The sequence below is a fragment of the Haemaphysalis longicornis genome, unplaced genomic scaffold (genome assembly GCF_048455015.1).
Source record: "Haemaphysalis longicornis isolate Haplotype H1 unplaced genomic scaffold, Haemaphysalis longicornis Haplotype H1 scaffold_4, whole genome shotgun sequence".
Lineage (NCBI taxonomy): Eukaryota > Metazoa > Arthropoda > Arachnida > Ixodida > Ixodidae > Haemaphysalis > Haemaphysalis longicornis.
This window is the reverse complement of record NW_027526361.1, coordinates 8,889,800-8,903,356: the sequence shown is the minus strand read 5'-3', so window position 1 is coordinate 8,903,356 and position 13,557 is coordinate 8,889,800. Positions and strand designations below refer to the sequence as shown.

Below are 13,557 nucleotides of genomic sequence, written 5' to 3'. Positions count from 1 at the left end.
AAAAAATAACTGCGCCGGTGGCGCCGCCTCGCGGTGGACCATATAAGCAACTCTGGAGTTTGCTCTTCCACATCACTTCGCGATCCAGACCAGGACGAGGAGCCTCCTCCAGTAGGAAGACCAGAAGAACAGAATGGTGCGTTCCTACATTTCTGCCCCGAGATTTGGATACTTCGACTCTCTGCTAGCGGCAACGAGCCTAAACTTCTCGACATTTTTTTCCTCCGATTTCAGGCGGACCTCAAGCCCAATGAAGTTGAACGTGAGTGAAGGCGCTCTGCCTCGTGTGACTTTGGAAGATAGTGTTGTGTAAAATAATAATCTAAATTACGCAGTAGCGCTGTGAACAAATGAAAAGCTAAAAGTGCTAGGAAGTTGCTGCCCAAGCAGGATTAATATTTTGGATAACTACAAGGTGGACCATGTCTCTATACCGACTAAAGAAAGTAGGTCATACCAAATAATTCCACTGTAGATGAGCTTCTGAAAAGTTGGACATCCTTAGAGGTGCTTTTAACCTGTAAAGAATGTAACAAACCCCGCTTTGTTCTGGAATCTTCATTTGCACTGTCAGTGCACGTCCATGCCGTTAGCGTCAGCCGGGGTTATAAAAATAGACTTCTGTTATTTGATACCCGTGCCTCAACATAAATCAAGTTTAATGCATGGGTGTATTAAGCGTATATATACACCTATTACATGGTATGGCGTTGTGTGCCACGCTAAACTAGAGAATTTTAAAGTAATACGATTGTTGGGAAGTTCTTTCGCGAGCAAAAGTTTGTTACTAAAGATAGCACCCCAAATTCCTTGCCGACTAGGTCAAAAAACTTGCTGTGATATGCGTTGTGAAAAGTAAAAATTATTATCTGTTCGAAATACGTGTCATCCGCCTAGCAATTTTCTTCCTCCCGAGGGTTAAATGAGAGGTCGCTTCGATAAACTTAACTTACAGTCCACCCAAGCGCTGCAGGGCTGCTTCAGTAATGAATAAGTTTGACAGGTGGAACCTTTAATATATAAAAAAGGCTAAACGCATGAAAGATAGATTAATCGCCATCAGCCTGACCGCACGTGCGTAACGTATACGGGTAGATTACATCAAGTTCCTGTTAAGGTATCGAGCAGGTGCAGAGGAAGCTCTGTAAAGGGAGAATTAACCTGGACGCCTTCTAAGAACCTAGTACTTGTATCATGAAACAGCGTCATGGAAACTTGATGAATACTTCGCAAGCTTCAGAGCATTTTATCACTTTTGATCACGCAAATAAGGTTACACGGGTTCGGTGTGGAGTATCATCACCGAGGTGGGATTAACCCAATAAATTTGACTAAGGCTGGAGGTAAAAGCTGTCGGTTTCCCCCACGAAAACTTATTTGCACAGCACACACTCCCAGTTTTACATCACTGCTGAAGTCCTTGTAACCGCATAAAAGCATTAAAAAAGAATTAAGTTTGTGATGAAGACTCACAGTTTGTAGGGACTAGCTATTCATTCTCAAACAGTGTTCCACTGGAGGCTTTTCGTCAAGAAGAAACGGCTACAGAGTTAGATGAGCAGAAAAGTTATTATTCTAAATGTTAAGCATAATTTGCAAGGCTCCAGCACCTTTTAAAAGCGTTTTTTGGAGAGCGTGAGTCAATTTGACCTTGCCGCCATTTTAGAGGTCGCAGACCAACATGACCCGAGGCGGTCAACCTTCGTTAGTTTCTACACCTTAGTACAAGAAAGGATAAATTAATGTGAAAGCGCCTTAGAAAAAACTGCAATTTTATAGCGTATTTGCACAGCAGCTAAACTGGGTACTTAAGTTGGCTACAATGTCCCATTCTAATGGTTCAACGAACTAGACGTCTGACAAATGAGCATGTAAGAGCAGCAGTAAAAGTTCGATTGGAATGAGGAATAAAAATCTGTAGGATACGTGACGCAGGTGGATATTTCTTGCGCCACATATTATTCGTTTTTATGATAAAAATCAAATAATGCTTCCCTCACGCATTTCAGCTGTTTGTGTAGGCTCAGCTTATCCGTGGTAGTCACTTACAAGCACATGTTAATGATAAAGGATCTCGACCACTAACTTTCATGAAAGAAATCAACACTGTTTATCGGCCACTTCCATAATAATAAAATTAACTCATTTAAAAATGCTGGCTCCCTGAGCGCAACGCAGTTTTGCATAGTTGGCCATCCAATCTCCTGAATCACAAAGGGGCTTCCAAAGTTTCGTTTTCACTTGGCGCTAGGCCTGCAACAATAGCCGCGGTTTATAGCATACTTCTTAGGAAATTTGTAATTTTTTTTTTCTATATTGGGCAGCATTTGAATACGTTACATGCTTACGAGAGCATCTTGGAACAGCGAAGTGATATTGGCTAGTATTGTGCTCTATTTGCCAAGTTCATTCACAGGGAAGAAAATTGCTTTCTGGTCAGTTCCAAAACTGAAGCTGTTGTATAAGCTGATTCAGAGGTTAAAATTTGCCTAATAGACGAGAAAACGAAGAAGACGGACGGGCGTAGGCTTACAGTTTTTTTTTTGACCCGAAGTACTTAAATATATACGCATCCTTGCGAATGCGCCCAAAGGCACGCACTTTGGTCACGGCATATATCTATGGTCACGGCATAGACTTTGGTCATGGCATACACCCGCATAGATATTAACACTCATTCCCATGCGGCACTGTGAAAAGTTAATTCACGCAAAAGTACTGATTCTTGTGGGTAGATAATGCTTCCACAAATCCCCACGCGACTTGTTTTCGGCTCCTGTTCTTGCTGCAAGCAAACGGGATATCGTTTAGGTGACGATATACATCAACACTTGGTGGATGCATTTAAACCTGTTCTTACAGGCAGAACAGATGTTACTCGAGTCAGTCCGCGCATAACTGAAATAGTTGCCATTGAGAATATATTTGTTTGGCGCAATACTTTCGTATTGCTATACCGGAACATAGTGCCGACCGAAGGTTATGACAACTAACTGAGCAACTATTATCTGCTTCACCCCACCCGCCAACTATTTTTTTTCTGGTAGCTGGGAAGGGGTTACCTCACCGAGAAAAAAGTTATCTCTGAGTACCCACGACATACTTCAGAGCTTAAAGCTCCGATGGCTTCCACTGCGTTCAGTTCTTGACAAATACCCGAAGAATTTCCGAATCGACAATGGCAACCCGTAATAAAGTTCCTGGATACGAGTGTGCTGGAATTAGTTTGTCGTTCAATGCAAAGTGCACCCAAAAACTCCGAGGAAGAGAATCTTGTCAGTATTAATGTTGTGTAGCATCACACATATCGGCCATATGGCCATGCCGTTACGCGTCAACTGTCTGCGCTCGGCAGCGCTGGTATCGACCATCCACTAATCTCGAGAGATAAAGGCTGGGAGGGTGGAGAGGGGATTGTGAATGTTGGAACGTTGGCAGTTCCATAGCGCGTGCAGGACGCCCGAACATCGCGCACTGTACACAGCCGACATTCCTTCTTGAGGAAGGAACTTGTGTACGGAGTGCGGTGTCGGTAGGAGTATGCTCCGTGGCGAGATTCCTCGGTCATGGTCAAAAACCGATACCGGTGCAAGACTCCACGAATGTCACGACAACGTATGCCTACTTCCACACTGAGTTTAACCTTGCGAGGGCGCACTACATGTACGGTTACATAAAATAATTTTGCCCGGCTGAAAACCGACCGCGTTGGTTTGGTCATTAACTCCTACTGTGCCGACACACGTCCGGCCATGGCGAGGCGCCACACCAGGGCGTCCCGAATGGGAATGCGTGACCGGACACATTCCACGACACGGTCCGTCGTGGAGCCCAACATGGACTCCGCCCCTGCAGCCGGCGGAAGCTTTGGCTTTTGTTGGGGCGGCCTCTAAATTTGGCCGCGGGCCCGGGCGCCGATAGCGGAGTAGCCCGGTGCCTATTTCGGGAGGCGCGTGTACCCGCTTCGCCGTCGGCTCTGGGGCGCTGACGGTGCCGCGCCGAGGGCTGAGACCCCGGGCGGCCTTTTAAGGCGGCCTGGCTTGGCCTGCTTCGGCGCCGCTCTTCGCCTTGCGCCCTTTCACCTCGACGTACACAGAATAGCTCTTTTCTACACTCCCCACTTTTTTCCCTTTCATTATCCATGTTTGTCAAGATAGTTTGATTTGGTCTATATCTGTGTCGATATGGCGCCATACGCGAGAAAGGTTGGGGCGCTTTGCGAACTGCTTATAATCTATGTTCATAGTAATTGCTTAAATCATACATTTTGGCAACTGATGGAGGCAGTTAATTGAGCATGTGACAACTTTTTGACTAAAAGGCGCACGGTCTCGTTGGCAACATGTTAAAAATGATGCAGGTTCTTGCTTTTTGGCTGAAAAGGACGATGCCCCCCCCCCCCCCCCCCCCTTCCCCAATTTTTTTCCCTTCACCACGCACACGCCTATTCAACTTTCCGCACTCATCACATAATCGTTAAACAGGCAAAATTCAGGCAAAAAGAAGCAACGGGAGAGTAATGTGCTTTGTCTAATTGTATGGTTTTATTAGCATTCAGGTGTTAAATACGGATCGTTGCCAAAGTTAGGGTGCACTTAATTGAGTTGAGGAAAATTATTCTTCCGCTATTGAGGGCAGTTTTATGAAGAATATATCTGAATATGTGGCGGATCTCAATGTACGCTATGAAAAACCCGCAGTAAAAATTCCCTCCAGGTTTGAAGACATGTAGTGTTTTTCTTTAAATTTATTTCGCGATTGTAATACACTTGTTTTGTAGAACAATATTGCTTTTTAAATCAACATAACATAACGTAATTAAGTTATTATGATGCACCGGCAGAAATAATGAACTCTGAATGCAATGCAACTGTAATTTTCTAGCTATCTATTAACTACCGTACGATAACTTTCACAAGGACATAAAACACAATAATGAAAAAGTACTGTGGCCTTTCTAAGTCTGATTTGTTGGGGACATATTTATAATGACAGGAGAACTCGAAACCACAGTGGCTTTTTGAGGAGGCAGTTAGGGCGCTTGTGCCGCGTACGCTCAAAGCCTCCGTGTTTCAACCGGCCACGTCGTTGGTATTGTCAGCGAGCCACAAGGGCGGCCTCAATAAACATACGCAATGCTTAGAAGCTAAATATCCGACTTGCAGGCACCAAGAAACGTAAAGCTATCTGAACCCAACTTACATTTCTTGCCACCCTATAATGCATGCCATTATACACACATGCTGCGACATCATAAAAGCACGTCCTGCAGTAATTTAAAGCAGTTCTCAACGTTATTGATTGATTGATTGATTGATTGATTGATTGATTGATTGGCTGTTTATTGTAGGAGGTCATAAGACCCTGAAGGGGATGGGGGAGAGTGGGAAAGGGGAAAAATATGAAAATAAAAGTAATCGATAACAAATTTGCACTTTTTGTCCCATTAGAAAGTCAGTTCGCACTTGTCACAGAATCACTGACACATAAATCACGAATCAAACTGCTTTAGAGACCATTCTGGTGAGAGAATTCTACAATTGCCTCTAATAAAGAGGGATTAGCACGAATTTGGCTAATATGGTCCTGTTCGTCACACGGGATGGAGTGTAGTGTTAAAAGTTCCGATCGTCCTTGTGAAAAGGCAGAGCTTCTCAACGTTACAAAAAAAAAAATCCTTTGTTACTCTACTTGCAAACGGTCCCCGAGAAGCGGCACGGCTTCTGGCCAAGCCGGAAGAAGGGAGGAAGGCAAATTGAGAGAACTCGCCCAAGTGTCCCCAACTGTGCCTTACCGCTCTGGAAAGCTGGCTTACCTGGTCCATTCGCCTTTGTCACTCGGTCGTGTGGTCCACCTGTATAGCATGCGCCACTTGGTGGACCTATACAACTCGGCTCGTTAAACATGCAGAGGCCCGGGAGCACTTCGAGATCTACGACATGTGCGCCGAGGGCAAGGTGGACTGCGCCGACCTGGGATCCCTCCTGAGGTCCCTCGACCTGCGCCCCACCAACGCCATAGTCGAGAAGAACGGAGGCTGCGCCAAGAAGGGTGCGTGGGCCAACTGGAATTGGTCAAGGGTTGCTACGTGCACTACGTTTCCGATTTACCTACCATAATGTCCTCCGTTGACTTGTGTAAAGAGGACAGTGAGGCAAAATAGATTAGGTTACTTCAGACTGTCGGCTAATTGACTGTCAGGCGCTTAACTTTGTTTTATACTGTACAAGGGAGCAAACGACTTAAAGGAACTAGTGTGTTTATAATCTTTATTTTCAGTACTTGTTTCTCCGCTGTTGAACCCTAACGCGAAGTGAATCAACTTGGCGGTGGTGAGACAAGAGCCGAGCCGCTCGGTATTATTGCGGGTGCACTTTAGGCAACATTGAATGTGTGACGGTTGCGGTTTGGATTGCAGCGTGTGCTTTAGTAGTTGGTATTGGCTTTCCAGATATTGGCTTGCTATGTACCAGGTATTGGTTTGCAGCGTGTGCTTACTAATGTCATACTGCACTATTCGATGAATGACGCAAAAAATCAACGTCAAAAAAGGCGTTGAAGCAGCAGGACTTTTTATATTCCTAAGACTTCTTTTGTGTTTGGAACGATGAGGTCAACCTGTCCGTCTGTAACTAGCGATGGGTCCCACTTTGTCGCATAATAAAATGGTATTAATAAAAGAGTGGCTCTGGGGCTTCATATGTGGACACCACACTGCTTGTATTGTCTTTAAAAATGCCTCCCAAGCAATGCACTGTGTATAGTAGTAAAGCCGACTTCAAACAGTTCAGTGTTTGCAGAGAAGCTGACGCATTTACCCGACAGTTCCCTTTGGTAGTTTCTGCAATTTTTTTAGGTTTCAATTGACCGAATATTTTGCAGAAAAACCCGTTCGCTTTGGCGGCATGTTTCAGACGATGTAGCAGTGCTAATAAAGAAAACACACCACAGTAAATCAACTTAGCCCCGATAAATTTCTGCTTGCTTACTGACAGTGATAATTCACCCCTCCCCCTTAAACGCAGGTGAGAAGAAGATGACGCTGGAGGAGTTCCTGCCCATCTACAGCCAGATCAAGAAGGACAAGGACCAGGGCACGCACGCCGACTTCCTCGAGGGCCTCAAGGTCTACGACAAGGCCGAGAACGGACAGATGATGGAGGCCGAGCTGGCACACGTCCTGCTCTCGCTCGGTACGACCCCCGCCCCTCCATCCTCCGCGTGCTGCCCGCCGCATGGCAGTTGTATATTCACACCGTGGTCGCCTTACCCGAAAGGAGCCAATAGTCTCGAATGCATCCAGCTAAGCTCGTGGCTCCGTTTGTGCCGCAGCTGAACGAGCCCCTTATTTGCAAGCTTCGGCTTCTTGCCGTTTCCGCGCCTATCTCTTCTCTTCTTCTGTTCTGTTGAAACCGCATAATATTTATAAAGGTGTCGACCTCTCAATGCTTCGCCAACTGCGGATGTCGCTTGGGCCTGTTGGAAGTTTAGCGCTGTCTGTTTACTTAGTAATAGGTGTACACACACAGCGAATCTACAACAAAAAGTATCTAGGCAAGTGAATCACGTAGGTGCAGCTCATGGTACCCGAACGATGGACCACAGTCGCAGAGCTCACCCATGGACTTTCGATTTCTAAGCTAGCTGCCTGTCCCAAATAGCCTCCCAAAATACCGGGGCAGGCTCAACTTGAAGAAGTGTGACTCCCAATAATGACATGTTGGTTGAGCTACAACAACAGTTTACAAAAATATTAACGTTCACCTTGAGTGCCATCGACGAAATCGCGCTCGCCATGGTGTGCAGAGGTTGTAGTTCAGCTTGCTTTCGTGGTATCTCGTTCACTGAACGTTGAACGCTTTGAAGAAGCGAAGAATGCATTATTGACCATTTATCTACGAAAATCTGTCTTCACAGAGAGTATGTCCTGTGAAATAAATGGTACGAACATTTGACGATAGCCAAAACAAAAGTTCTCGTCTCTCTCCCCGCGCAGGTGAACGGTTGACCGACGCCGAAGTGGACGAGATCATGCAGTGCTGTGCGGGCCAAGTTGATGAGGATGGCTTCATCAAGTACGAAGGTAGGTCCCTCTCCCTCTCCCCCCCTTCCCTCCCCCCTTCCCCCTCCCCCTCCCCCTCCCTCTCTCTCTCTCTCTCTCTCTCTCTCTCTCTCACACACACACACACACACACACACACACACACACACACACACACACACACACACACACACACCAGACACGAAGCAAATAACGTATTTTTGAGCACTAAGGAGAACCACGATAATGGTGAGTATTCCCTGGAAGCACGACAAAAATATTTAGACTTTCTGTAACACAACGGGTGAGCTTATTTGCTGCCCAGGCACACCGGACTATGCTCGAGCAGAATTGGCGAGTGACCATGCTCATCTCAATCCAGCCCATAATACAGCACCAAACTAGGCACGCAGGCCACGCTGAATCTCATTTACGCAATTAAGGCAATATAAGCTTCACATCACTGGGGCGACTCCTTGTAAATTTCTATTTTGTCCACTAAAGTAATGAAATGTATATAGACACGCCTGAATTATTTTGTAAAAAATGAGAATGCAAGTTTCCGAGTTTCTTTTTATATTTTTTCTTCCTTTTTTGTCGACTATTGCCATTTTTGACGTTGATATAAAAACGCGCTCACTGAAATGCGTCAATTCTCAGAACATCAACAATATTAGAAAAATAGACGATTTTTTTCTGCAAGTTAAACGCATAACAATCTAAGGATGGCGAGTCACAGGAAACATTAAGTTTGAGTATCACTGCAAGCAAAATTCTTTTTGTTCAATGACAAAAGAAACGTAGTGGCAAGAACATTTGACATTTTCTGCAGTCGTCAGCGGATCGATCAATTGCTATCTTGACCTTAAATCTGCGCTTGGTGCGTTGTTATTCAAAGCGACCAAAAGAATTGTAACCATGGAGATTACAAACGAAAAACAAACAACTCGAGCGAATAAGGTGGGGCAGAGTGAGTGCTGCTGCACTCGTGCCAGACTGAAACAAAGCGTGCGCGAAGCAGCAATGACGGTTATCTCGTATACAGTGGCAGGCGACCGCCTTAACGCAGCACCGGTAGCTGTTCAGCACTGTTCGTGCACAATGCTTTAGCTCACCATGTGCGAGTGGAGAGTGCGCTGCTATCTCACCAAGGTAGGCTTTGTGGTATGAAAGCCTAGGAACAATATGAAAGGCGCCTGCATAACAGACTAAAGATTTATCACCGCTGATTTTGTCTTCGTTGCCACTTAAACGCATCGGAAAGCACATATTAGAGTGGCGTAACGACAGCGTTCTTTTTGGATCGTGCTAGGCATGTTGCAAATGATTATTTCCTTTACATAACGTTTTCTGGATGTTCTGCAGAGGTGTAGCGATGATAGCCTTCAGTACAGCAATCGCCAATAGTATTTGCAGTAGTAATTGCAAATACTATTAATAGTTATTGATCAATTACTCAATTGATCAATTATAGTTATTGATTAACTTTTAAATAATAGTTATTTATTAGTGTCAGCTAACCAGCGAGGGTAAAATGTTTGAAATCCTTTTCGTCGAATATCTATAATTTTATACCACTAGCAGAACCAGACATTAAGGAACTGTGGCAAGTGCATATGGTATATTAGTTATAGCTTTATATTCTAAGTACCTTATGAGAGTTTATCTCATGGAGCTGCGATTTATGACATATGAACATGCTACGCGGAAGTAGCTGGAGTTCATTTCAGGAGACGGCTTTAACCTGACAGTAGTTCTGAAGGACAGTGAACAACGGAGAATGAATTGGGGGCAGACGTAAAGATTTCTTCATTTCACTGCTGCTTTTAGCCATCACCATTGAAAGTATCCTTGAAAATAACAGCATTATGGTTCCCACGGCGCGAACGCACGAAGAATAGCTCTTTTCTTCGTCCTGAGAACGTCGTCCCGCCTAATGCTCGCGTTCCGCTTTGTTTCGCAGTCTTCATCAAGAACGTTCTGGCCGGACCATTCCCCGAGGAGCAGAAGGACAAGTAGGGGAGGGGCTTGGCGGCAAAGGCTTCCCTCTCCTTTCTTTTTTCACCTTCGACCCGTCTGTTCCGTCCAAGTCAGCGGTGCCCGTTTAGCCGCCTTCACAGTCCGAGAAATACCCGCTCTCAACGGCGGACGAAGACGACTACCACCGAAAGTGCCATGGCTGTCCTGATCTTTGCTCACCTCTCCTCTCCTCTGATTGGCCCGGTTCGCGAACGTCACAGGTGCCTTCTGCGAGGCTCATCCGCATTGTCTCGCACAGCTTACCGCAGCACGAGCAAAAGCAGGGCGGTCGGGAAAGCGAAGTGATCCTAAGTTACACCCGACGAAGGAAACGCCAAGAACCAATGACGACCACAGTTTAAAGTGTCAAGCTATAACTAGAAGGAAAAGCGATGTGGGAAATCAGACTTGTACAAATAAAATCCCGGAAATACGAAACCGTCGTAGCACGCATAATTCTGCTGTTGAAAAATAATAAAACAAAAGACGTGGTCTACACTCTTTTAATACGCCGTGTGTCGTCTCCATTACTTGCGCGCCTTCACTTTGGTGTGGTTTAGAGTGCCGACGTAGTGCTCTTTTACCTGCAGGGCTTGAGGCTCTGAGCTAATTATTGGCACTAACGATAGCGTTATTTTAGTAATAAATGACTCGCGCGCCATGGACGTGCCAAAGAAAATGTGGTATGGAGTCCTCCTTTCCTTTATATAAGTGAACTACACTTTGTAAAAGGCCTTTAGTAGTCTTTCTGTGTGTCTCAACATAAAGTATAGCCTCATCGAAGGATTCAAGGAACTTAAAAAACGGCAAGAAGACAGCTACCATTACTCAAAAGTCAATTGAAAAGTAAAGTTTGGACTCCACGAAAATATAAAACACACTCACGCCTCGCTTTAAGATGTAAGCTGATTAAACAAGGAGGTAACTTTGAGTGAGGTCTCGGCGGCCTCGAGACGGGGGCGTCATTGCTTCAGTTGAGCGTTTCGTGACCCACTTTCAGGACGAGCACGCGTTTCAAGACTTTCTTGCACTGTGCACACTAGATTGTGCGCCGTTTGCAGGCGACCGGTGTCTTCAACTTCCAGGGCATTTTTGTCCCAAAATTGCATCCTTGAGTGCTTGCATGTTTCATCAAGGGCAAATTCAACGCCGGCATGAATTTATTAGCGGGAACACACAGGCGAAAAAAATCAGCGCCCTTCCCCCTTGTTAAGTCCAGCGAAGCTGGCGCTCTTGTTGGGTTTGCTATGTTGGGACTTAGCTGTACTGGGGATTTGCTATATTGAATTGTAAGGACAGGGGCGCGATCTCTACGTCACAAACTAAGGACGTACACGAGTGGTGGCTAGAGACAATTACGTTTTATTGTAGCGCGGCTACGCCAATCACAGCGCAGGCTTTAGTGCGCAGCACAGGCGGCCGCCGAAGAACGCGCGGCATTGCGCGATGTCAGGGGGGAAAGGGACGCCGCGCATAGCGAGGGGTATAGACGACTAGGGAAGGAAGCGGTGCTGGTGGAGAAGAAAAAACAATCTTTAATGATGATGATAGTTGGGTTTTATTGGCGCAACAATCTTTAATGAAAGGAAGGACGCAGAGGTCGTCCCGAGAAAGTGCTCTGGTTTGCTACTCCCCGTCGGGGAGAGGAATAGGGAAGCAAAGGCGGAGAGATGGGAGATGACCATGGCGGAGGACAGCATGAATGTCACGAGTTTCCACAGTTCCAGTCCCTTTCCCAGCAGGGACGTCTGACGAATGTTAGACGATTTACATGATTCAAAGCTCAGCGCACAACTCAACTCGTATGAGTATGTGGAGAGTTGCATTGCAACATTATAAATCGACACTCATGATCCGATATGGACCATTAATGGTAAAGAAGGGTTTATAGGGTGGCTGTAAGCATTCGCCCTCCGCCGATGGCCATGCTTCGCTGTGCAACAGACAACGCGAGAAAGCCAGCCTACAGAAAACATGCTTACGCAGACTTTTTAAAAGTCGGTTTCATCTCTGAACACAAATGCATTGCTAAAAAGACCATTTCTAGGGGCAACAAAGCCATCTTATATCGAAATATGGAGGGCCTCATACCTTCTGTTAGCTTTATGAATTTTTCTATACGCTGAACATACGCCTCTAAATGAATTGCTGCCGTTGGCGTGAGACCCTGGGATCCTAGCTATATACAGCTTTGCTCTAAAAGGAGCGATTGTACGCGCTCAGGCTACACCCGGTCTATGAGGCGCGCCGAGTAGTGGAGGGCTACAGATTAATTTAGGCCACCTGGTAATATTTGACGTTCGCCGAAGTACACACAAAATCAAATAAAACGGCTCGCAGAGGTCCAATATTGGAGCTGTTCGAGAATGTTTGGATTGTACAGTTACGAGACTTTACCCTTGTGACTGTCTATGCAATAATTTGGCCTACATGACAAAAAAAAAAACCGCAGTTATTGCGTTCTAGTTCATGTTCACGTATCATTGACTATTGACGGTGCTTATAATACGTAAAAATGAATTATAACAGAAACGAGGTCAAATGACCAAATTTCGTCCTTCTGTGCGTCAGTCAGCTTTAATTGGTACTGCTCCACAACAACACCTGGACTCCCAACAAATCGTGCATAGAAATGGACACTCCGCTTCACGTCTATCATCCTCCGCGGTTGAGAATCCTCCGCATCCGTTTTCCTTCCTCGCTCATTTTCCCAAAATCCCTCCCCAAGAATTGAAAAAAAAAAAAAAAATAACCATGCGATGACGTTTCGCGTATTTTTAAGCAATGGAAATTGCTGCGTGGAGCGATGTGTCGCGCCTTCTTTTTTGTATTCATGTTCGTTGAGGAGTCTACTGTTCAATAACACAACCTCGCATCACCGCAGGCAGAAAAGTACAGTGTGAAAACAGGGCATGCGAGGGTCACGAAACACAGCGTTGGGCGTTTGATGTGCTAGTAAGCCCTTCTTGTCACCCAGCCCCATCTGTGACCAGGTAATGAACGCAATCGTTCGCGCTTCGGCAGTCTCCGCAGTGAGAAAGGTTGCGCCTGAAGAATGATACACGCCAGGAATTAGCGCGGCCTGCTGACGTGAGCCCGTACCGGAGCCAAATGAATGCATGAACTTTTACAACAAGAACACCGTTCTGATCGAACATGTGCGTGGCTGCGCCATCCCTCGTGCGTGAGCGGCGTGACTCGTGAGCGGATCGACCGGTCTGCGCAGTCGAGCTTGGCAGACGGTTTCACCGCTATGAATCCAGCGGGCACCAGGAGCGGCGGGTGACCTTTGACCCCGCAGCTGGAGCATCTGCCGCCGCAAGGTAACGTGCGCGGGAACATACGATAGAGGTGGCCAACGCGTCACCTGCGTATGGTGACGCACAAGAGTAAAAATTAGTGCCCGTACAGAGCAGCGTAAACCAGGGAAGTCAAGTGCGCTTTGGTTCCATTTTGCAAAAGACGTTTTCGTTTCGATGCGGAAGCACCTCTATGTG

At 46.0% G+C, this 13,557-nt stretch overlaps 1 protein-coding gene across 1 annotated transcript; it reads left to right on the top strand.

Annotated features, from left to right (window-relative positions):
* Positions 1 to 4: 4 nt before the first annotated feature.
* Mlc1 (Myosin light chain alkali) lies at positions 5 to 10,567 on the top strand. Its single transcript, XM_077705909.1, has 6 exons — positions 5 to 136; positions 235 to 262; positions 5,911 to 6,051; positions 7,026 to 7,193; positions 7,997 to 8,083; positions 10,005 to 10,567. The coding sequence occupies exons 1-6, from the start codon at positions 134 to 136 to the stop codon at positions 10,058 to 10,060; spliced, it is 483 nt and encodes a 160-aa protein (XP_077562035.1). The 5' UTR covers positions 5 to 133; the 3' UTR covers positions 10,061 to 10,567.
* The last annotated feature ends 2,990 nt before the right edge of the window (positions 10,568 to 13,557 follow it).

Bases quoted from the DNA above. Each gene is read 5' to 3' on its own strand.
- Mlc1 (XM_077705909.1), top strand. The intron at 7,194-7,996 runs GTACGACCCCCG...CTCCCCGCGCAG, and splicing joins ACACGTCCTGCTCTCGCTCG to GTGAACGGTTGACCGACGCC. The intron at 8,084-10,004 runs GTAGGTCCCTCT...TTTGTTTCGCAG, and splicing joins TGGCTTCATCAAGTACGAAG to TCTTCATCAAGAACGTTCTG.